The 23,911-nt window shown below is 38.6% G+C and overlaps 3 protein-coding genes across 4 annotated transcripts in view; all 3 read left to right on the top strand.

Annotated features, from left to right (window-relative positions):
- The first annotated feature begins 2,547 nt into the window (after positions 1–2,547).
- LOC127508647 (tripartite motif-containing protein 16-like) lies at positions 2,548–7,275 on the top strand. The gene is made up of 7 exons (XM_051886782.1): positions 2,548–2,707; positions 4,668–5,277; positions 5,434–5,529; positions 5,639–5,872; positions 5,958–6,108; positions 6,218–6,277; positions 6,487–7,275. The coding sequence occupies exons 2-7, from the start codon at positions 4,672–4,674 to the stop codon at positions 7,023–7,025; spliced, it is 1,686 nt and encodes a 561-aa protein (XP_051742742.1). The 5' UTR covers positions 2,548–2,707; positions 4,668–4,671; the 3' UTR covers positions 7,026–7,275.
- The window catches only part of LOC127508646 (tripartite motif-containing protein 16-like), a 134,630-nt gene continuing 113,266 nt past the window's right edge, over positions 2,548–23,911 (top strand). The window contains exon 1 of the mRNA XM_051886778.1: positions 2,548–2,707. The gene's annotated coding sequence lies outside the window, so the exon portion shown is untranslated. The remainder of the gene's footprint in view (positions 2,708–23,911) is intronic.
- Positions 9,435–18,281, top strand: LOC127508648 (E3 ubiquitin-protein ligase TRIM47-like). Of its 2 annotated transcripts, XM_051886783.1 has the most exons (7): positions 9,436–9,585; positions 11,321–11,912; positions 14,744–14,839; positions 14,949–15,182; positions 15,267–15,408; positions 15,518–15,577; positions 17,260–18,281. In XM_051886783.1, the coding sequence occupies exons 1-7, from the start codon at positions 9,569–9,571 to the stop codon at positions 17,799–17,801; spliced, it is 1,683 nt and encodes a 560-aa protein (XP_051742743.1). In that variant the 5' UTR covers positions 9,436–9,568; the 3' UTR covers positions 17,802–18,281. The 2 variants fall into 2 exon arrangements, with proteins under 2 accessions (XP_051742744.1, XP_051742743.1); XM_051886784.1 differs by lacking the exon at positions 17,260–18,281 and having other exon boundaries at positions 9,435–9,585; positions 15,334–15,408.

Raw genomic sequence — 23,911 nt, 5'->3', positions numbered from 1 at the left:
ATAGTTTCCATGGCGACGCGTCTTGCTTGTCACGAGCGCTGAACGCAGCCACAATAACATTGTATGACGGATGGATCGCTATTATTTTGTTTTTCCTTTTTTATTTAAAATATTCGCAAACATGCTTACCATGTCATCAACCATATGATATTCCGATTCTTAAATATGTGTAAGTGAGTGTGTTCTGTCGTTTAAAAACCTTTATAAACGATCTTTATCTTGATCTATAATGCAAGATGGGCGCCGCCATCTTAGTTTGCGCTGCAGTTCACAGAGTCCTGTCAGTCGGATTTACAGCAGGTGAATTCATCAGTTTCTCCCGAAATATATGCAAGTAAGTGGCTGGTGAACTGGAAGAATAATAGAGTAAACTTTATAGTTACTTAGGCCCATTATGCGTGTCTGATATGAATAAATGTCTGCAAATTATATTTGAATGGATTGTTATTGCTGCTTCCACTGATGTCTGACATCAGTGTGTATTTTATAAACTCTAAATGTATTGTTTTAATGATGCTTATGTGTATTTAAATGTCTGAAACCTTAAAAGAAGCATTATGTGGCTGAAAACACTGCATAGCTTTGGTATATGACAAGAGATGCGCGCGTCCGTCTCGCAGCCAAAGCGCAAAAGCACAGTTTGAATCTGGCAGTTACGTGACGTTCGAAATCCCATATGTGGGACCTTACGCCCAGGGGCACAGAAATAAAAATCCCATATGTGGGACCGTATCGCTCAAAGGGTTAAGCCCAAAGTATAGTTCTATAGTTCTCTAGTTCCATTATAGTTTTATGTGAGTCAGCGTACAGTACCGCACCGCTGGATTTTTGTAACCATGCGTACTTGTACACGCAGATCGCACACGTTTATTTATTTATTTATTTGTTTGCTTGTTTGTTGCAATAATTAGTTTATCCACAAGGTGGCAATGACTGGGGGGACAATTCACAAGGTAGTCAAAGAAAAATTGCATAAACAGAACAAACCTGAACACATGCAAGCTACAGCGACGATGGAGGCCTACATAGATGAGAGATTGTGCGAAGAGGTTAGAAAGTACCCTCATTTATACAACTCTAGATTGAAAGAATACAAAGATGTTTACATGGGTTGTAACTTGTGGCAAGAGATTGCTCAAAACTGTGCATGCGTCAAACGCCTGTGTATGCGTACAAGTCATGAAGTATACTTTCCAAGGCTGTGTCTTCGACTGTGCCCGTACACTAGCGTACGCATAAAAAAATGAAGTATACCCAGGGCATTCCATACCATGCAGAATCGACGCGATACATGTAAACGATATTCTTTGTTGTATTTTCCTGTCAAAATAACAGAGTTTATATGGAATTATTCAGCTTTTAAAAACAAGCAGAAAAGATGTCGGTTTCTCTGGTTGTGAGCGGAACTATTGCACAAACGGTAATCTCATTGGCTGGCCCTCATCTATTACCTTCCCTGTTTTGATTTCAGCAAATCAGTTCAAGCGAATGCTGACAACGTGATTAATTCATGAACCCAGCAGCTCATCAATCCTTAGTGCAGTTTTTATTGTTATTAGTAGTAGAATTTGTAGTACTATTATCTTTTTAAAGGCACAATATGTAAGAATTTTATATTAAAATATCCAAAAAACACTTGCGCAGTGTTATATATTTCGTTCAATTGTGTACTTGCTTTATCCTAAATGCTTCCAAGAGTTTGTAAATTCAGAGAAATTCACAATTTTAAATTGTGAATTGTGAAAAACTCAACACGATGAAATGTTAGAATATCATATTTTAATGTTGATCTAGCTTACTGTTAGTCTCAAACTAATACATAGAATAGCATTACAACTTTCAACACACTCAAATGCAGTTTGATAGTGTAACATGAGACCAAGTGAAACAGTGCTGCTTTACCTCACAATTTTAATTCATCAAATAAACTGACCTGTATGAGTAGTATTTCAGCCGGGACTCACGTGTGGCACTGATATCTGTCTCTCTTTAGCAATCGCACTCGCGATTCTCGGCCACGCCCTGCTTCATACCACAGTCATGTTAAAAACAAAAATGCATTCACTCATCCATAATTATTTCGCCATAAACATTATTTGATCCATCTGCATGACGACAAGTTCCATGATTCCACGCGAATTGACTAAGTCATCAATCTACGCCTTTGTTATTTTGAAGAGATTAGAGACAAAAAAATACAGATTGTGCCTTTATTAGCCTATCTATTACTATTATCTATTTTTGTACAGAAACGCTGAATGACCAACAATATCTTAAGCACCAGAACCAGTCCTAAGTTCAGTTAAAATGACAATTATGCATTCATACATGGTTACCAAGTTTTAGTTCTAATTACTAAAGTTCATTAAATAGTGCTTGATTATCATAATATCATATTATAATGCTCTATTGTCTGATGTTAGTGTATGTATTATTTAAAAAGCTGTGCCATTTTACGAAGAAAATGTGAAGTTAAAAGGAAAGCACAAGTTTTTGGTTTAATGTGGTTGTGCTTTTATACTGTTGGACATACGGGAAACAGAAAGTGTCCGGGTTCACGCCTCTTAATCACCGATCAGCAGCGCTTGGAAACGCCGCAGATATACTCGAATTGATCGACGGATTTGTCCCTCATTCAACTAAAGTTTTAAAAAAGACCAACTAAACAATATAAATCGAATCGCGATATTGTGGTGATATTTTTCAGGTATGTGAGTTTTGACTGAGTCACCTGTGGTTCACTATGTGTTTAGTTGAAAATATTTTATCCTATTATGACCGTATTTTGCTCGTCATTAGGGGATTATTTAAGTATTAGCGTTATTTGTAAGTTAAAATGTCTGTTTCTAAATGTTTGTTTTAGTTTTGTTAGTTTCAGTTTCGCTGTAGACGTCACGTGCCTGTGCTGTTTAATGATATTTATTTTCCTATAAACGATACGATACGACCAGCCTCTATCCCAGCACAAATAAATAATTAAATTAAATAATTAAATAATTTTAAATAATATGTAGGTCTATGACTTTTAAATAGGCTATTGGATATCATTTATGGATATTAAGCAAACATAAGTGAACTTTTAAGAAGCATCGATCAATAAGCATTTATATGAATTTGTGCGTTTTACAAAGCATTTTTTCTGAAGTAAAAATGCGGCAGCCATGTATGAATGAAAAATGTTAAAATCACACGATCTTTCATTATCATATATGTTTGTGCTTCAGACATTATTTTTCATATACCCGCGGTTTCACAGACAGTCTAGTCCAGACTAAAATGGATGTTTGAACTGTTTTAACTGTAAACAACTTGCACTGACATGTCTTAAAATATATTGTTTTTTGTCTCAAGATGCACACAATGTTTATAAAAGCTACTTAAATGCCCTAATTGATCTAAGGCCTAATCCTGGCTTAATCTAAGCCTGTGACACCACGCCTCATTGTTTTACATAGGTCTGAGATTAAAAACTTGCTAAGTGTTACCAAAATGTAAAATGTTTACATAGGTTTAACAGCATTAACTTACAATATTCAATGAACATTTCTGTACTTGCTCAAGTCTTGTCTCAGGTAGATTGTCAACAGCTTTTCTGTCGTGCTAAAGGCAGTCAGGCTGTTGGGCTCATGAATACATTTACAATTATTCATTTAGCAAATGCTTTTATCCAAAGAAACTTACAAAGACATTGTTTAGAATAGTACAAGGCAAGCTACAACAGGGAGAGATTAAGTGAAAGCATGGGGGAAGAATTTTTTTCAGCAGGATACCGTTGTGCTGACGGAAGAGATGAGTTTTCAGCTGTTTCTTGAATATTGTCAGGGATTCTGCGTTCCGGATAGGGGAAGATCATTCCATCAGCAAGGAATAGTGAACGAAAACATCCTAGAGATTGATTTTGTGTCTCTGTGATGTAACCACGAGGCGCCGCTCACTTACTGATCGCAGGCTTCTGGAGGGGATGTAGACTCATAAGAGCCGGTGGAGGCAGGAGGGTGCAGAGCCTGTGGCTGTTTTATATGCAAGCATCAATGTCTTGAACTTGATGTGAGCTGTAACTGTTTGCCAGTGCAGAGAGATAAACAGCGGTGTGACATGAGCGATCTTGGACTCACTGAAGACCAGTCGTGCTGGTTTGATTACTGTTGGAAGTGTATTGCAATAGTCCAGCCTAGAAATGAGAAAAGAGCCTGAACGTGAAGTTGTGCAGCAGTTAGGAAGAACCCGATCCTCCTGATGTTGTGCATTGCAAACCTGCATCTTTGAAGGTCAGCTGGTCATTAAAGATTGGCCCAAGATTTCTGAATGAACTTAATGGGATTATCGTTGATGAATGTATGGTGAAATTGCCCTGTATAGTCGTAGTGGCTGGGAAGACAAGAAGCTCTGTCTGCTAGGTTGAGTTGCAGGTGATGTTCTTTCATCCATGGCGAAATGTCCGGCAGTCATTCTGAGATCCGGGCTTATTTGAAGTGCTATTAGATTTATTTGAATTTAAGAATGTTTAAAACAGAAATTTGATATCTGAGCACTTGGTCACATGCGAGACCCACTGTGATCTCACCCCAAAGACCAAACCAAAGAACACTAAATAGTGCATCTAAACTGTTGTGCTCTCACTCTCTCTCTCTCTCTCTCTCTCTCTCTCTCTGTATGTGTTCATGCAGTGAAATGGCAGAAGCCAGTATTTCAGTGGATCAGGATCAGTTCACTTGTCCAGTGTGTCTGGATCTCCTGAAGGATCCAGTGGCCATTCCCTGTGGACACAGTTACTGTATGAGCTGCATCACTGACTGCTGGAATCAGGAGGATCAGAAGGGAATCTACAGATGTCCATTATGCAAACAGACCTTCACACCAAGACCGGTTTTAGGTAAGAATGTGGTGATTGCTGAGATGGTGGAGAAACTGAAGAAGACGAGACTCCAATCTGCTCCTGCTCCTCCTGCTGCTCCTGCAGTTGATCACACTGAATCTGGAGATGTTCAGTGTGACTCCTGCACTGGAATAAAACAGAAAGCAGTGAAGTCGTGTCTGGAGTGTCGAAGCTCTTACTGTCAAAATCACCTTGAACAGCATGAGAATCTCTTCAGAAGTAAAAGACACAATCTGATGGACGCCACTGGACGACTGCAGGAGATGATCTGCACTCGACATGGTAAAATGCTGGAAATTTACTGCCGTACTGACCAGCGGTGTATCTGTATGATGTGTTTGATGGATGAACACAAAAATCATGACACGGTATCAACTGCAGCAGCGAGGACTGAGAAACAGGTACTGCTTCATACTGGATCTCATGAGTGACAGTTAATGTAGTTTCTCTCCACTTTCATTATGTTCTTTTCTCTCAATCAGGGAAACTGATGTGATTAAATATGTTCACTTTTATTTAGAATTTCTCAGATTTATTAATATTTCTGTTTTCTGCAGAGACATTTGGAGAAGAAACAGAGAAACATCCAGCAGAGAATCCAGCAGAGAGAGAGAGATCTTCAGCAGCTGAGAGAGGCTGTGGAGTCTCATAAGGTGAGTTTGGAGAAGAAGAGAAGTTTGAGTCTCAGTTTGGACTTTCCTCCAGTGCTGGAGCTCTTCTAGTCCCACTGAAGCCACTGTGTGATTGTGATGTGTGTAACAGCGCTCTGCACAGACCGCAGTGGAGGACAGTGAGAGGATCTTCACTGAGCTCATCCGCTCCATTGAGAGACGTCGCTCTGAGGTGACGCAGCTGATCAGAGATCAGGAACGAGCTGCAGTGAGTCGAGCTGAAGAACGACTGGAGCGACTAGAGCAGGAGATCAATGATCTGAGGGGGACCGACGCTGAGCTGAAGCAGCTTTCACAAACACAGGATCATGTTCATTTCCTCCAGGTAACACAGATCTTCTCAAACACTGAGGACTTTAACAAGCTTCTGGAATTACAGGGAGTTTGTGTTTTTGTCTTTGTGTCTGTAGAGTTTGTCGTCTGTCTCTCTCTCTGGATCTACAGACGGCTTCACTGTCAGTTCTCATCTGTCTTTTGATGATGTAGTAAAATCTGTCTCTCAACTCAGAGACAACCTGCAGCAGTTCTGCAGCGAGGAGACAGAAAAGATATCTGGAAGAGGTAAATACTCATTTATTCTTAGAAATGAGTTCAACACCATTCATTAAATATATAAATTGTTTAATTTTTTCATGAGAATTAAACTGCAGATCTGTTTTGTTTTCCATAGTGAAAACTGTCCAGGTCATTCTGGCTCCTGAAAATCAGACCAGAGAGGAGTTTCTACAATGTGAGTTACTATGAAAACACACACACACACAAATCCAGTCTAGTGGGAGAGTTTGACTGTTATTGTTTAAAATATAATGTGTTTCCAGACCAAACTGTTTATTTTCGAATTTAAAATACATAGGCTGCAAAAAACAAAATAATTATAAACAAACTTCATTATGGATTAATTGCATCTGGCATTGACTTTAGGTTTTACATTTATCTCAGATTCCCATCTGTTGACTCTGGATCTGAACTCAGTGAATAATTGGCTCCGTCTGTCTGAGGGAAACACAGTGATCACTGTTTCTGACACATTTCCGCCATATCCTGATCATCCAGACAGATTTGATAGTTGGCTTGAGGCGATGTGTAGAGAGAGTTTGACTGGACGCTGTTACTGGGAGGTGGAGTGGAGTGGAGCTGGAAGATCAGGAGTGGATATAGCAGTGACGTATAAGAGCATCAGCAGGAAGGGAAATGGTCCTGAGAGTGTAGTTGGACGTAACAATCAGTCCTGGACTGTGTTCTTCTCTCCCATCCATTGCTCATTCACACACAATAACATCGAGACTGAACTCCCTGTAGTGTCCAAGCGTAGAATAGGAGTGTATGTGGATCACAGCGCAGGGATTTTGTCCTTCTACAGCGTCTCAGACACAATGATCCTCATCCACAGAGTCCAGACCACATTCACTCAGCCGCTCTATGCTGTGTTTGGATTTGATAGAAACTCAACAGTGAAACTGTGTCGTCTAACCAATTAAATTATGTAGATATTCTATTATTTTATCATATTCACTACTATTATAACTTTTATAACTATTATAACTTTTAATAATTACATATGTATTAAGATTAAAATTTCTCATTAGATGAGGTATACAAGTTATACATAAAAATGTATAAAAATCTTTCAAATCTCCCAATAAAATATGTATTTTGTTATTAAATACAATGGCAAGAAGTTTGTGAACCCTATATTTGGATGTCTGCACTGATTACTGTAGACCAGTGCTTCCCAAACCTGTCCTGGAGGACCCCCAGCCCTGCACATTTTGTATGTCTCCCTATTTCTGACACACCCATTTCAGGTCTTGCAGTCTCTGCTAATGAGCACATGAGTTGAATCAGGTGTGATAGATGAGGGAGACATACAAAATGTGCAGGGCTGGGGGTCCTCCAGGACAGGTTTGGGAAGCACTGATATAGACAAACACAATATGGCTAAACCAATAACACACAAATAATTGTACTTTTCACATTTTCATTGAATACAGTCAATAATAATTCATAATGCAGGCTGGAGAAAGTAAGTGAACCCTTAAATTTAGTAACTAAAGCTGTATGTTTTCTAAGGGTTCACAAACGTATTCTTGCCTATCCATAGTGTTTACTTCTCTTGCATGTTCATAATAAACACAATTCATACTGTCATTTCTCCTTTGCTAACTCTGTGTTTGAAACTATACTTGATGACTGGTCCGGTTCTTTGGGGACAAACAAATTTGGCAAACATTCCAGTGCGTAAAACCACTATATATATATAATATATATATATATATATATATATATATATATATATTAATAGTAATTACGTGATGATTGACCATTATTGAAGACACCTGATGTTAATATGACTTCCACTTATTGCACTTATTACTAATCAGTTTAACTTTATTTCTGTCATACATCTACAAAACCTCTTATTGACAATTAAAAGAAGTTTAGATGTTGATGGTTTAATGTAACGTTTTGTTTCAAGTCACCATGACAGAGGTCAGTGTTTGCTTTAGTTGGGCTCTTGACCCTTTACATTTTAAATTTTGTTTTTCAAAAGGACCCTAATCTTCATATATTTTCTGTATATTTTCTTGCTCTTTATGTGATTACGTGACTGCTCATGTTCTTACTGATTCTGCTAAGAGACAAAAATTCTGCCCAGTTTTGTATTGCCAAGAAAATATAACAGAGGATTAAATGATAATGCACATTATGGTTAAAAATAAACAAAAGTGAAAGTGTCCGACTTCACAACCTCTTCACCACCGATTATACTGTACGCCTCTTAAAAGCCCAGTGAACTCTGAACTCAACTGTATATCAGCAGAAAATCAAGCAGAACGATTTCTGCATCTTTGGTTTCTGCGAGTGTTTATTTTATTTATTTATTTTGACAGTTTAGTTGAATAATTGACAAATGATCCGTCAATCGATCTGAAGGTATTTGCGGCATTTCCAGGCACTGCTGATCGTTGAGAATAGAAAAGAGCTGATAATGAATGTTGAAAATGTTTGAGATTGTGTTGAAATTCGATATAACACTTTGACTGTCAGAAGTAGCTTTCAAATCAACGAATAAATATTTTTAATAAATACAGTGGCAAGAATAAATTTGTGAACTATTGGAAAATATCTGGATTTCTGCATTGATTACTCATTAAATGTGGTTTGATCAAAATGTAACTTTACAATTATAGACAAACATTATCTGACTAAACTAATAACACAAATAATTAGACTTTTCACATTTTTATGAAATACAGTGTGTGTGTAATCATTCACAGTGCAGAGTGGAAAAAGTAAGTGAACCCTTGAATTTAGTAACAAAATCTGGATATTTTCAAAGGGCTCACAAACTTATTCATGTGACTGTGTATCCAAAGTGTTATCTTCTCCTGCATGATAATAAAAAAAGTATTTTTTTATTTTTATTTTTTTATGTTCCAGTAACAACCATTAAATGCACCTTCAGTTCTGCTGACTCTCTAAACACACTTTTATTGCATGCAAAATCATATGTATGCAAATGTGATTCGTATCTAATGTTATTTCATTTACATGTACAGCATTCACCCTCCTCATGTTCATATATTTTTCACATATTTCTTGCTTCATAATGTTTTGTTTTTGTTTTGTTTTTCCTTTATGTGATTACATAACTGCTTGAATTCTTACTTATTCAGAAACATTTTGCTTAGTTTTGTATCACCAAGAACATAGAAGATAAAATAATGCACATTCTGAAAAAAATACATGATATGTAGTAGTATGCTATATATACTATAAAATATGAGGTATCAGCAAGTTAAAAGTAAAGCACATGTTTGAATTAATGAACTTAGTTTGAATGAACTTTGTAACTTTGATTTACTGTAGATCAAATGACTTTACGGGAAGCAGAAATTGTAGGACTCCACACCTCTACATTTAAAGATCAGTAACGATTGGAAAAGCTGCAGATACTTTCAGATTGATCGACGGATCTTTTCTCCTTTATTCAACTAAAGAGTAGGCACTGACTGTGGTGATGTTCTCTAGATACAGGTGAGTTCAGAGTCTGACATGCTGTGATGTTAATATGACTTTTTATGAAGGGTTTATTAGTTTTTTAGTCTTAGTCTGAATGTCTTATTTCATTTACGATTTTCTGACTCTACCAACCAAAAGTAAACAGAAAAACTGGCTATTAAAATATAGAATGTAAATACACTAAATGTTTCCTTTGACAGAATTACGTTTTAATGCAAGTTATTTTTTGTCACTAATTACAACTTTTAAAGCTGCTGTAAACATTTTTTAAAGAAAATAAGAAAGCACAAGCTTTTGTATCAGGTACTTGTTGTGATCAGATGTTGTTACAGCAGATGTTTTCCAGATTTCCAGATCTTTAGCAGACATTTTACAGATGTACCTGTGCTATCTAGATACCGTATCGATACACTACCTAGATAGCGCATGTGTAAAATGTCTGCTAAAGATCTGGAAACCTGGAAAACATCTGCTGTGTAACAACATCTGATAAACATCTTAGAAAGAGCAGTTTTACATACATTCTAAACCACAAACATCTTACAGACATCTTCTAAATGTCTATATGACATCTGACAGATGTAAATGCAGATATCAAATAGATGTCTCTGAGATGTTCGTGTGCTATCAGGGTAAATACAATAGTATGTAAATAGAAAATAGAGAAAACAGAAAAACAGAGACATCGATATAGGACATATGTCTGATAATCTACATGTTATTATCATTGCCATTAACACAGGAAAAATGTGTAGTTAACAGACACTGCATATGCAAACAAAATTGTGTTTTCTTGTTTTCTTATTTAAAGATAACTAGTGGCTACATGTTACATTATTTGTTATAAGATCTGATAATAAATAATTATTTATTTTTAATCGGAGATGCGCATCGGAGTCGATAGCCATATGCCCGTTTTTCAAATAAAACCAAATCATCCACACATAAGATGAAGTCGACAGAAACTCAAGTATCTTTCATGAAGCCCATTTTCATTTAGTATGCAGATGTTACTTTAATTTATGGAGGAAATGCACGCTTCATTTGTAAAGTCTTTTATTTAATGGAGGTCATCACAGAAGTGTAAAATGAATATAGGTCAATAATGATGAACAAAGGTTAATTTTAACTGGCATTATAAAATTCTTTATGATATGTGTCATAAAGAATGACACGTCTGATCCACGTCTGATGCATATTCCGAGATTACTGACTTTGTCTAGCTACAGGTGAGTTCGAAGTCTGATTGTGATTTGTAAGTCACCTGTGTTTTCCCAGCTGTCATTTTATAATTATTTTGCTCTGTATTGAAAGTGAAAGTGACATGTGAAGGCCAAGTATGGTAACCCATACTGAAGATTTGTCCTCTGCATTTAACCTATCCAAGTTAGTGCACACACATTAGGAGTAGTGAGTAGTGAACACACACAATGCAAACTGTGGACACACAGACCTGGGGCAGTGGGCAGCCATTTTGCGGTGCCCGGGGAGCGACTGGGGGTTAGTTGCTTTGCTCAAGGGCACCTCACTCATTTCCTGTCGGTACTGAGAATCGAAACCACAACCTTCGGGTTACCAGTCTGACTCTCTAACCATTAGGCCATGACAGTTCCAAGGTTTCTTCAAGATTTAAATTTTTCAATATTTAGCACCATTTTTATGATGTTTTAGAGTCTTGTGTTAGAGAATGTTTGGAACACTAAATAGTGCACTTATAAACAAATCAACTGTGCTCTGTGTGTTCATATAGTGAAATGGCAGGAGCCAATATTTCAGTGGATCAAGATCATTTCACTTGTCCAGTGTGTCTGGATCTACTGAAGGATCCAGTGGCGATTCCCTGTGGACACAGTTACTGTATGAGATGCATTACAGACGTCTGGAATCAGGAGGATTGGAAGGGAATCTACAGATGTCCATTATGCAAACAGACCTTCACGCCAAAACCTGTTTTAGGTAGGAATGTGGTGATTGCTGAAATGGTGGAGAAACTGAAGAAGATGAGACTCCAATCTGCTCCTGCTGCAGTACCTCACAATGGTTCTGGAAATGTACAGTGTGACTCCTGCACTGGAAGAAAACAGAAAGCAGTGAAGTCGTGTCTGGAGTGTCGAAGCTCTTACTGTCAAAATCACCTTGAACAGCATGAGAATCTCTTCAGTAAAAGACACAATCTGATGGACGCCACTAGAGGACTGCAGGACACGATCTGCCCTCAACATGATAAAATGCTGGAAATTTACTGCCGTACTGACCAGCGGTGTATCTGTGTGCTGTGTTTGATGGATGAACACAAAAATCATGACACTGTATCAACTGCAGCAGAACGGAAAGAGAAACAGGTACTGCTATAACAGTATAATGCAGTTTCTCTCATTTATTATGTATTTTTTAGGGACGCACTGATATGAAAATTTTGGCCGATACCAATAATTCTTCAGCCGATAACCGATACATTGGCTGATAAATCTAAATCCAGATTTTGATGATGGGTCGGCAGAGCGGGGATCCATTTGCAAGCTTTATTAAGAACAGTATTTACACAGGTAGACAGGGGCAAAGGCAGGAACATAAACAAGGACAGGCAATGGTCGAGGCAGGCGGCAGACAAACAGAATCAGGGTACAGGCAAGGATCAGGGCAGGCAGCAAACAATCACAGTCCAGGAAACAGGCAAAGATCAGGGCAGGCAGCAGAGAATCACAAAGAATAAACAATCCAACCGGAAACCAGGAAACAGTCCACAAGAAAACGCTCAGTAATGATCACAACAGCAAATCAAGACTTCGCAATGAGGTGGTGTGTGTGTAAGTCCTTTATAGTCCAGGTAGTGTGCTAAGCTGTATGTGGCAACTGGTGATTGGTGTGGAGTGTGCATGTGATTGGCAAGGAGGATTATGGGAAATGGAGTCCAGGAACTGACAGGAACAGACAGTGATCGTGACATAACGCCCCCCTTCCGGAAGGCGCGTCCTCGCGGCGTAAATGGCACAGATAGGGAGGGGGGGTGGGTACATTGGAGACCTGTTGGCAGACGGGAACGGGGTCTCCAATGCAGGTCCAGGAACTCGGGCAGCCATGGCGGGTCAGGTGCCACGGGCAGCCACGGCGGGTCAGGCGCCACGGGCAGCCACGGCGGGTCAGGCGCCACGGGCAGCCACGGCGGGTCAGGTGCCACGGGCAGCCACGGCGGGTCAGGAGTGTCGGGAGGCCACGGCGGGTCAGGTAGCTTGGACGCCCATGGCAGGTCAGGTGGCTTGGGCAACCACGGCAGGTCAGGTGGCTTGGGCAACCACGGCAGGTCAGGTAGCTTGGGCAACCACGGCAGGTCAGGTGGGTTGGGCAACCACGGCAGGTCAGGGTCCGTAGCTGGCCACAGCAGTTCACAGGCGGTTGAAGGCCGTGGGCGTGTAAGGTCCCCACCCGCAAGCTCAAGCAGTTCGGAGGCCGCTGATGATCGCGGCCGTGCAGGGTCCCCACCCACAAGCTCCCCACCCTCAGGTATATGGCCCCCCCCCAAAAAGTTCTTGGGGAATTCAACGGAGGCCGTGGCGGTTTCGTGGGTAAGGAGCTCGGGTGGCGCCGGCAGGGCGAGGAGCTCGGGTGGCACCGGCAGGGCGGCAGGGCGTTGCAACCGACGAGCTTGAGGGCGTAGCGGCCGGCGGGCTTGAGTGCGAAGCGGCCGGCGGAGGCTTAGGAATGCCAGCCGCTCGTGCTGAAGTCAGCGGTGGATCAGCCACACTGGAACGCAACCCACACCGCTCCCAAACAGATCCAGAGACGTGATGTAGATCTAGAAGATCAGTGGAGATGGGACGTGACTCGGGAAGTTTAACTTGGTCTTGACTTGGCATTGTAGTAGTGGTGGCCGCCATTTTGTGAGTGTCATCTGGCGCGGCAGCCATTACACGACCAGACGAGGTGTCGCATTCCTCCGCGACACCCACAGTAAAGGGAGAGCCCACATTCAATAAAGCATAATCCAGAAACTGACTTAGAGATGAACGGGGTCCCTCACGAATGAGTTGTTTTTTAAGTGGCTGGTTAACACCCTCACAGAAAAAGTCTATCAGTACACAGTCTGGCAGATCTGAACCATATGCAACATCCAAATATTCTCTGATGTATTCCTCCAACGACCGGGTGCCCTGCTTGAGCCATAATAATAATTGTGCAATGTTCATACCGGGCCAGTGTTCTCCAGGAGAGCCGCTGGATCCATGTGTCGGCGAAGTCTTCTGTAATGATGGGTCGGCAGAGCGGGGATCCATTTGCAAGCAGTAATCATGTAAATCTGCTGCAGAGATTAGGCTTTAAATGAGGTCAGTGATCAGTCACATGATGATTGTCAAAACATAACCAACAACACATTATTGTATCGCTTGTCTGGCTGTTATAACTCAGTTACAGCAGCCAGACAAAATCTAATGTTAAAAAGTCAAGAGTTAAGAGCCCAACTACACCAAACACAGATCACCATAATGGTGACTTACATTTGACTCTTTCCTTCAGTGATGCTGCTTGTTAATGTTATACCCCTGAAATAGTGGAGAAGATTAATCACAGACACACTCAACAATGCATGCTCAAACTTTATGCAAAATGGAGAAACATTGCAAGTTCTCCCCCTAGTGTTCGACAAGGCACCACTAATCGATTGCACAGCTTATTGGGTTAAACTGCTTAAAACATATTTGCATTTTATGAACATTTTTTAAACAGATTCAAAATAGCCTGAATATGAAATAATTTCAGTGTTTTACAGATTTATGAATTCTTTTAAGCACATATTGAATTCTTATATACATATTTTTATTTTTTAGGTCATCAGGTGTTTTCACTAATGGTCAATCATCACTAAATTAATCACATAATTATCTCATTAACTTTAACACTGCTTCAATGTTAATTTTAACATTCTTGAGTGTGGGCTCAAATAAACTCTGAGAAAAATTAATTCAACTGGGGGTTTTGCTGTGTAATTAACTGTGTTTTGACAGAAAATAGAAAAGTTATTTTAAATGGTAATAAAAAATTCACAATATAGCTGATTTTATTGTTTTTTGACCAAAAGCAGCCATGGTAAACATAAGATATTTCTTTCAAAAACATTTAAAAGTCTTATGGACAAAAAACTTTAGTGTTGACTTAAACATAGTTTTGTTTTCTGCAGAGACATTTGGAGGAGAAACAGAAAAAATTCCAGAAGATTATCCAGCAGAAAGAGAAAGATCTTCAGCAGCTGAGAGAGGCTGTGGCGTCTCATAAGGTGAGTTTGGAGAAGAAGAGAAGTTTGAGTCTTAGTTTGGACTTTCCTCCAGTGCTGGAGCTCTTCTAGTCCCACTGAAGCCACTGTGTGATTGTGATGTGTGTAACAGCGCTCTGCACAGACCGCAGTGCAGGACAGTGAGAGGATCTTCACTGAGCTCATCTGCTCCATTGAGAGACGTCGCTCTGAGGTGATTCAGCTGATCAGAGATCAGGAACGAGCTGCAGTGAGTCGAGCTGAAGGACTCTTGGAGCAAATAGAACAGGAGATCAATGATCTGAGGAGGAGAGATGCTGAGATGAAGCAGCTTTCAGAGACAGATGATCATTTTCATTTCCTTCAGGTAACCAGATTCTTCTCAAACACTGAGGATTTAACCAACTTCTGTAATTACAGGGAGTTTGTGTTTTTGTCTTTGCATTTGTAGAGTTTGCCGTCTGTCTCTGGATTAACAGGCTTAGCTCTCAATTCTCATCTGTCTTTTGATGCTGTAGTGAAAACTATGTTTCAACTCAGAGACAAATTGCACCAGTTCTCCAGAGAGACTATAGAAAACATATCTGGAAGAGGTAAATACAAATTTATTCTCAGAAATGAGTTCAGCACTATTCATTAAATATATAAATAGATCAATTTCTTTGTGAGAATTAAACTGCAGATGTATTTTGGTGTCTGTAGTGAAAACCATCCAGGTCATTGGCGCTCCTGAATATCAGACCAGAAAGGAGTTTATACGATGTGAGTTGCTAAAAAAAACACGCTCAAGTCTAAAATACATTGTAGTGGGGAGTTTGACTGTTTTACACTAAAGCAGTGGCATGATTTTGTTCAAGGCCAAACCGAAACACACTTTTGTGTAATAAAATGCATAGCATTTGGCATACGTCCCAGTTCCCGGGCGGACCTTGTAGGCTACTTGTTTATCAGTTCTTAACAGAAATATAGGAGGTAGTTCAGCCTTGCATGTAAAGCTACGATTATATGTTACACAGAACAAGAAGAATAAAAAATGAAGAATGAAAATTCATTACTTATTTTCTTAAGCCCGGAACACACCAAGATGATGCCAACAAACTAGTGGCGACAAAAGCAGACTGCAGGGTTGGCTCATGTTGACAGCGTCTGGGTCCAAAGTTGCCCTGACACACCAAATCGACGCTCGACACCCGACGGCCAAGTAGCACGTCCGTTCTGCGCCTGCGTAAGAAGAAATACCTTTCCGTATCAGCAGGTGGCAGTAGCTGAACAGCCAATCAGAATGATCAGATGGCCCGACTGACCGACGAGCTCCGAAGCTGATTCATCATGTCAAATCAAAACAAAAACTGCCCGACAGCCGACCGTCGGCTTGGTGTGTTCCGGGCTTAACAGCTGCAAATTTCATTATGGATTAGTTGCATCTGTGACACTGAGTGAAAACCTCCATCTGTGACAGCACTTGACAGTAGTGAACAAACTAATTTGGCCACTGAGAAATTCAACCGAGCGCTTACACAGATACACATGGGGCGCCTCCTTTCAAACGCTCCCGCTCCCACAACACTTTCAAATTCAAACACTTCTGTGCGTTGATCATTGTAGCCAATCACAGACATATCTGATGAGTGCATGAACACAATGACCAATCAGAGGTGTTTACGAATCCGCTCAACAGCGCTCAAAGTGTCACATTTTTTAAATTTCAGTACTGACTTGGTACCGAAGTCGGTACTTTTGACAACAATAGTACAGACATTTAATAACAGTGAGCAAATTGACATTAAACTTCAGCTGCTTAATGTAGCATATATTTGCACATGCATGTAATTCAGACAGAGATCGCCACAGAAAGTGAGTGCAATAATATTGAACAAAACTTCATTTTGATAGAATATTTGTTGATAGATGTAAAATTTAGGATTTACATTTTACATATTTGACATTTGTAACACAAGTAATGTTATTTTGTCATGAATATAAAGCTTTTAGCCTACAGAAAAAAATATAGTAACACATTACTGTGTTCATAGGTGGTAACATACTACATTACCCAATAAATACTTAGTTTAGACCTTTTTTGCACGTTCAGCATTCAGATTCATACATTTCCATTTGTTTTTCACAGCCTTTTGCAAGATGTGGAATGAGATGTAAAATAAGGCATTTATAGGCTTTTTATCAGAATAATCAGTTGTTACAATACTTGTGAGTTGCAGCCTTAAATTCTTCTTGATTGGTTGATATGGATTGAAGTTTCATTGATGATTTTATGTGGCAGAGACACATTTAAAAACATTTATTATTAAAAATGATAATAGTTTTACATATATATATATATATATATATATATATATATAGTTTAATACATACAGTTTTATAATGGTTAATGAGTTATATTAATGATGGAAGGTCATGAGCGACTATGTGTTTATCTCCATTAGATTCCCGTCTGTTGACTCTGGACCCAAACTCAGCGAATAATTGGCTCCGTCCCTCTGAGGGAAACACAGTGATCACTGTTGCTGACACAGATCAGTGTTATCCTGATCATCCAGCCAGATTTGATCATTGGTGGCAGGCGTTGTGCAGAGAGAGTGTGACTGGACGCTGTTACTGGGAGGTGGAGTGGAGAGGAGATGGGAGATTAGGAGCGGCTATAGCAGTTGCATATAAGACCATCAGGAGGAAGGGAGAGAGTAATGAGATTTTAGCTGGATGTAACAATCAGTCCTGGAGATTGTACTGCACTCCCACTTTCTTCTCATTCACACACAATAACATGGAGACTGTCCTTCCTGTAGTCAATGTCTCCAGTAGAATAGGAGTGTATGTGGATCACAGCGCAGGGATTTTGTCCTTCTACAGCATCTCAGACACAATGATCCTCATCCACAGAGTCCAGACCACATTCACCCAGCCGCTCTATGCTGTGTTTGGATTTGATAGAAACTCAACAGTGAAACTGTGTCGTCTAACCAAGTAAATTATATTTTCTAATTAAAAATAACACTACTGAATCTGTAATAATCACAGGTTTATTACAATTTCACATTAAATTAGTATAATGGCTGTAAGAGCTGATAATGAATGATAATGAAACTGATAAGTTTGTAAATATTGGATTTCTGTATTTATTACTCATCAAATTTGGTCTGATCTTAATTCAACATACAGTTGCACAAACACAATCTGACTTAACACTTAAAAAAAAAAACTTTATGCACAAACATATGTAGTTTTCACATTTTTATTAATACAGTGAGTAGCCTAATCATTAACAGTGTGTGATGGAGAAAGTAAGGGTATTTTCAAAGGGTTCACAAACTTATTCGTGCCTCTGTATATCAAAAGCATTGTCTTCTGCATTTTCATAATAACACAATTCACACTGTCAAAAATAAAATATGCATATGTGATTAAAATCTCATGTAATGTTATTTACATGAAAACATGATCATATCAGGCTCCTCATCTTCATATATATTTTCTGTGGATTTTCCTGCTTTATGTGATTTTCATGACTGCTCACATTCTTACTGACATGGGCAGGTTCAGCTCAGAGACAACATTCTGCTCAGTTCCTCTTTGGTGCCTGCAGCTGTATGGCTGTGCGTGCCATGAGTGATGTACCTCTGACTGACCTTAGAAACACTTTCCCTGCAAATATTTCAGCCGTTATTATTTGTGTCCTGTATTTCTGTCAACTGAACCAGCAATACCAATCATTTGTGATTTAATCATTCTTTTGAGACAGTTCTCTCTTTTCTGGGAATTGGCCGTACGTGATTTGGAAACAGGTCGATTCACATTTGTTTGGACCACTCTCTCGTGGAATCATCTGAAGCGGTTTCTCAGAGAGCAAAACAAACAAGAACACAGAGACCAAACTGGATGAAGTGGATAATCACCAACAAACAACTGAAACAAAAGACTACATTTTAAGCGGTAACTTTCAAAAATTCAGCTACTGCTGTGCTGAGTCGTGTGAATAAGCGGACATCCATCTAGCATGTTCACACCGAAATGGTTGTGACCGCCCACGCAGTTTTTCAGTTATTTTCCTATGTGAACATAGGCAAGATGGGTGTCTTTGACCATCTGGTTGCTTTTTGCCATTTTCAGGGTTAAAAGCATTTTAATGTGTCTACAGATGCAATGATCATTTTGGCCCGAAGAGTCTTACATAAGTATGTTACGAAGATGTACAGGTTTGGAACAGCATGACTGTGAGTAATTAATGACATTCATTTTTGGGTGAACTAACCCTTTAAACTATAAGAATACACACCTGTGACGGGCTCCTGGAGTTTCTTAAGACAGCCTCGCTCTTCTTGCTCTTCCTGACCTCATCTTCAAAAACCAGCGGTGCAAGCTCCACTGAGTTTATGTCTGAAGGAACTGGTGCCAAGATTGCAAACACAGAGGGTAAAAACAAATCAGATCAAAAGTTAAACCTCCCTTCTTCTTCTTTTTTTATGTATATAAACAGGGTCCATCAACTTCTGTTTATTAGAACTTATGAAATGTCCTCTATACACAGATCTGGACTTTTCACATAATATAAAGTCTGTACAAGTAACTTACATTGCCATCTTCCAGATCCTTATGGAAAGGGTATCTGAAAGGATAAAAGGAAAGGATACCTGAAAGTTGAATTAAAACAGTTGGCCCTAACTCCTGAGGTGTAAAACAAAATGCTTAATTTACTTTTATTACTTATAAAGCACCATAAATACTTTAAATGTACTATAGGTGAAGCAGTGGTGAACACTTTACACATTATGGAACATAACTGACTTACATTGTAACCTAGGAGGATTTCTGACATGTTTCTTTGTCGAGTCTGGTCGGAAGATCTCTGTGAAATGGGGAATGAAAACAACAGCAGGCAGTGACATTCATATTGTTACTAATGTACATATTATTAAGTAAAAAAAACTTAATATTATACTTACATTTCTGTAGGCAAAGGCTGCTGATAGCATTCGTGGCACTGCTTCTATAGTTTACACCACCGTTAACCGTCGTCTGCGCTGTTCGCGCGGGCTACATTTGAATTTGAGAGGCTGACTGACTGCGTTAAATAATTATTTTTTTAAAAAATCACCCACGTTGTTTCTTGCTTAAAAAGATAAGTATATAAACATTTGTCTAGCTTGAAATAATGATCAGGTGCACAAATTTAATGCACTTGCATGGTTTGGCAGTCTTGAACCACCCACCCCCTGTCAACCTTTCAGTCACAAGTGATTGTACCTTTGATTGTACCTTTGTTTGTTGATTAAATGGTACAAACATGGACCCTTTGACCGTTAGAAACAAATTTGTACCTTATTTCCCCCAAAATGGTACATATTAGTTTCTTAAGGTGTAAAGATGACCCATTGAGGGTACAACCAAAGCATTTGTACCCAGAGTGCTCACAATTGTACCCCAACCTTACCCTTTTTTTCTGACAGTGTAACCAATTAAATCATATTATACATGAATCAGTATCAGTAAGATGTCATGAAAATAAACATAATTTACTGGACTTTTACACTTCTACCCTTTTAAGAAAATTGTTTTATTCTGTTGATTCTTTTGAAGAGGTTTCTAACCAAGTAAATCCAATGGTTTTTCCAATGGAAAAATGAATCTTAAACAAATTTAGTTTTATATATATATATATATATATATATAACTAAACCTCTCTCTCGCCATAAATATAGCCATTGAAGCTGGAATGGTGTAAAAACAAAACAAAAAAAACAAAAAAGAGAGAGAGAGAAAGAAAGAAAGAATAGGATTTCATGGGGCTTTTTTCTAATCAGAGAGACTATAAATACCATTGCTGAAATTTCAGTAATCAAGAGCTGATAATGAATTTTGAAAAATGTGTGAAACTTAGTCTTTTTGTTGAATGAAGTTTGTTGTAACACTTGTTTAAATGTCAGAAGTAGCTTTCAGATCTCCTAATAAAATATTTTAAATAAATACAGTAGTAAGAATAAGATTTTAAATCCTTTAAAAAAAGATCTGGATTTCTGCATTGATTTCTCATTAGATGTGGTCTGACCTTAATTTAACTTACAATTGTAGACAAACACAATCTGGCTAAACTAATAAAAAATTTTCATGTTTTTAATAAATACAGTGTGTAATCATTCACAGTGCAGGGTGGAGAAAATAAGGGAGCCCTTGAATTTAGTAACAAAAGCTGGATATTTTCAAAGGGTTCACAAACATAGTCTTGCCTCTGTATATTAAAAGCATTGTCTTCTCCTGCATGTTCATTCAATTCAATACATTTAATACACACTGTAATTTCTCTTTTGATAACTCAGGTGTTTTGTTTTAGGTGAAATTGTGCTTTTTAACAGGCCTTTTTCATGCTCAAACAAAAACAACCATTAAATGTTTAATTTTTATTCTAACACTGGGCTGAATTTTTATTCTAAGTTGGGCTGACACACGCAAACGCATATGATGATTCATTTTACATTTAATGTGGTATCATTTACATGCATACAGTCCATGATCATGTTGTGGAGAAAAATAATCTCTTCCTTGCCAGTGAAGCTCAGGAGTTAAAGTTCCAGAAGTCAAAATAAGAGTTTATTACAAAGCAACAAAGACAAGACGCCTGCAGGAAATCTGAGTTTGTCTCAGGCCAGGGCGCAATTCTTATACCCTTTTCTTATCTGTTATTTCTCAATAACCATGTGATTTTACTCTCTGGTAAGATTCACCCTCAGTTTCACACAATTAGGTCTTTCTTTTCTCACCCGTCTCTAACCTGCCAAATGATGGTCAGCTCTTTATCATGGGCAAGATGTAACATTTTCCAAGGACAACTGGCTCCTAGGAAGAAGGAAGCCTCACCATGACATCATTCACAGCCACCTGTGGTGTCCTGAAAATACCCCTAACTTGGCAGAATACTCAGTGGGTCACATGACTTTCTCCTGACCTTGTGACAGTTCTTACAGTCATGTAGTAGGCCATGAGGCCTTCAAAACACATCTGGCTGTTATATTATTCAAACTATTTCTACAATGGTTTTCTTATATGATTGATAAAACATTCCAACACATGATGCCGTCCAAATAATTTCTGCATAATTACTTATAAACTTTTAAATACTCAAAGCAGGACAGGATTTTATGCAGTAGTGTTCCAGGGCTACAGTAATGCGCAATTAGTACATCTAAATAATATAATTACAGATTTCATTCTGGATGAGATCAGCAAATCAGGCCACTCCATGGTGATTGAATAATCATCAATAAGTAACCAATATCATCTTATCAGATTTTCTCTCAGAAGTGCTGCAATAACAAATGTGCTTTAGAAGCACACAAAAACAGCAGCCAGAGGAAAACTGATGTTAAAAAGTCAAGTGTCAAGAGCCCAACGAACACTTACCTCCAAAACGGTGACTTCAATAAAACATTAACATTTAAACCTCTGTTAATTCTCATTTTGTAGTTTTGCATGAAAGAAATACAGTCAGACTGGTTTGTAAGAAGTGAAGATGCTGACATCTGGAGAGATCTGTTAGTGTTTAATGTTCTGTTTCTGTTGTCTGAGTTTTGTGAGGTTACTATTGTGCTGAAGAGTAGAGCTTGTGCTTCAGTCAATGATGAGCTGAGAAACACTGATGTTATATTGCATGTTGCTTTATTTAAAGGCAGTGTAGTTGCTGATGGAGTGACAGTCATATCAGCTCATGAGTGTGTTCCGTTGCTTGCTAATTGTTAACTGCAGAGATTTACATTTTACAGATAATGTTTCACAATAATAATCCTGGAAATACCTGTAAAGTAATAGTAATGTTTTTGTAAAACATCTAAGGAAAATTAGGATATGAATTAGGATATTTTACCTTAATTTTACAGTGTTTGTTTGGCAGACAATTCTGCCAGTTATTTACCGTTTCTTTTTTAACGATCTTTAACCATTATTTTCATTAATGATAAACGTTTGGCACCCTGTGCTGCCATGCATTTCACTGTTTTTTACGTTTATTTATTTATTTTCTTACAGTGTAAGCCTATAGAATGCAGTTAGAATGTCCCTAAAATTCATGATATGTGTGCAAAAATGCCCCTGTTTGAGTTTTTGTCTCATATTTACATCATATGATATAGTTAAGCTATATCACATGACGAGCAACAAGTGCAATATCACACGAGTGCTGTTTTTCTGTCCAGAACAGCACGTGTGCAAATGTGATACTGATTTTATACAACAGTTAAATAAATAAGTTAATATTGTGTTATTTTAGACACAATATTGTCTGTTTTGCTCAATTTTGCCAGCGAAAATACAAACCTGATTCCAAAAAAGTTGGGACACTGTACAAATTGTGAATAAAAAAGGAATGCAATGATGTGGAAGTTTCAAATTTCAATATTTTATTCAGAATACAACATAGATGACATATCAAATGTTTAAACTGAGAAAATGTATCATTTTAAGGGAAAAATAAGTTGATTTTAAATTTCATGGCATCAACACATCTCAAAAAAGTTGGGACAAGGCCATGTTTACCACTGTGTGGCATCCCCACTTCTTTTTATAACAGTCTGAAAACATCTGGGGACTGAGGAGACAAGTTGCTCAAGTTTAGGAATAGGAATGTTGTCCCATTCTTGTCTAATACAGGCTTCTAGTTGCTCAATTGTCTTAGGTCTTCTTTGTCGCATCTTCCTCTTTATGATGCGCCAAATGTTTTTTATGGGTGAAAGATCTGGACTGCAGGCTGGCCATTTCAGTACCCGGATCCTTCTTCTACGCAGCCATGATGTTGTAATTGATGCAGTATGTGGTCTGGCATTGTCATGTTGGAAAATGCAAGGTCTTCCCTGAAAGAGACGACGTCTGGATGGGAGCATATGTTGTTCTAGAACTTGGATATACCTTTCAGCATTGATGGTGCCTTTCCAGATGTGTAAGCTGCCCATGCCACACGCACTCATGCAACCCCATACCATCAGAGATGCAGGCTTCTGAACTGAGCGCTGATAACAACTTGGGTTGTCCTTGTCCTCTTTAGTCCGGATGACATGGCGTCCCAGTTTTCCAAAAAGAACTTCAAATTTTGATTCG

The sequence above is a fragment of the Ctenopharyngodon idella genome, chromosome 3 (genome assembly GCF_019924925.1).
Source record: "Ctenopharyngodon idella isolate HZGC_01 chromosome 3, HZGC01, whole genome shotgun sequence".
Classification (NCBI taxonomy): domain Eukaryota; kingdom Metazoa; phylum Chordata; class Actinopteri; order Cypriniformes; family Xenocyprididae; genus Ctenopharyngodon; species Ctenopharyngodon idella.
Note: the sequence above shows the minus strand (reverse complement) of the source record. Positions and strands in the feature narration are given on the sequence as shown.

Bases quoted from the DNA above. Each gene is read 5' to 3' on its own strand.
- LOC127508647 (XM_051886782.1), top strand. From the start codon at position 4,672: ATGGCAGAAGCCAGTATTTCAGTGGATCAGGATCAGTTCACTTGTCCA. The intron at 6,109-6,217 runs GTAAATACTCAT...TGTTTTCCATAG, and splicing joins AGAAAAGATATCTGGAAGAG to TGAAAACTGTCCAGGTCATT. The intron at 6,278-6,486 runs GTGAGTTACTAT...CATTTATCTCAG, and splicing joins CAGAGAGGAGTTTCTACAAT to ATTCCCATCTGTTGACTCTG.
- LOC127508648 (XM_051886783.1), top strand. The intron at 15,183-15,266 runs GTAACCAGATTC...TTGCATTTGTAG, and splicing joins ATCATTTTCATTTCCTTCAG to AGTTTGCCGTCTGTCTCTGG. The intron at 15,409-15,517 runs GTAAATACAAAT...TGGTGTCTGTAG, and splicing joins AGAAAACATATCTGGAAGAG to TGAAAACCATCCAGGTCATT.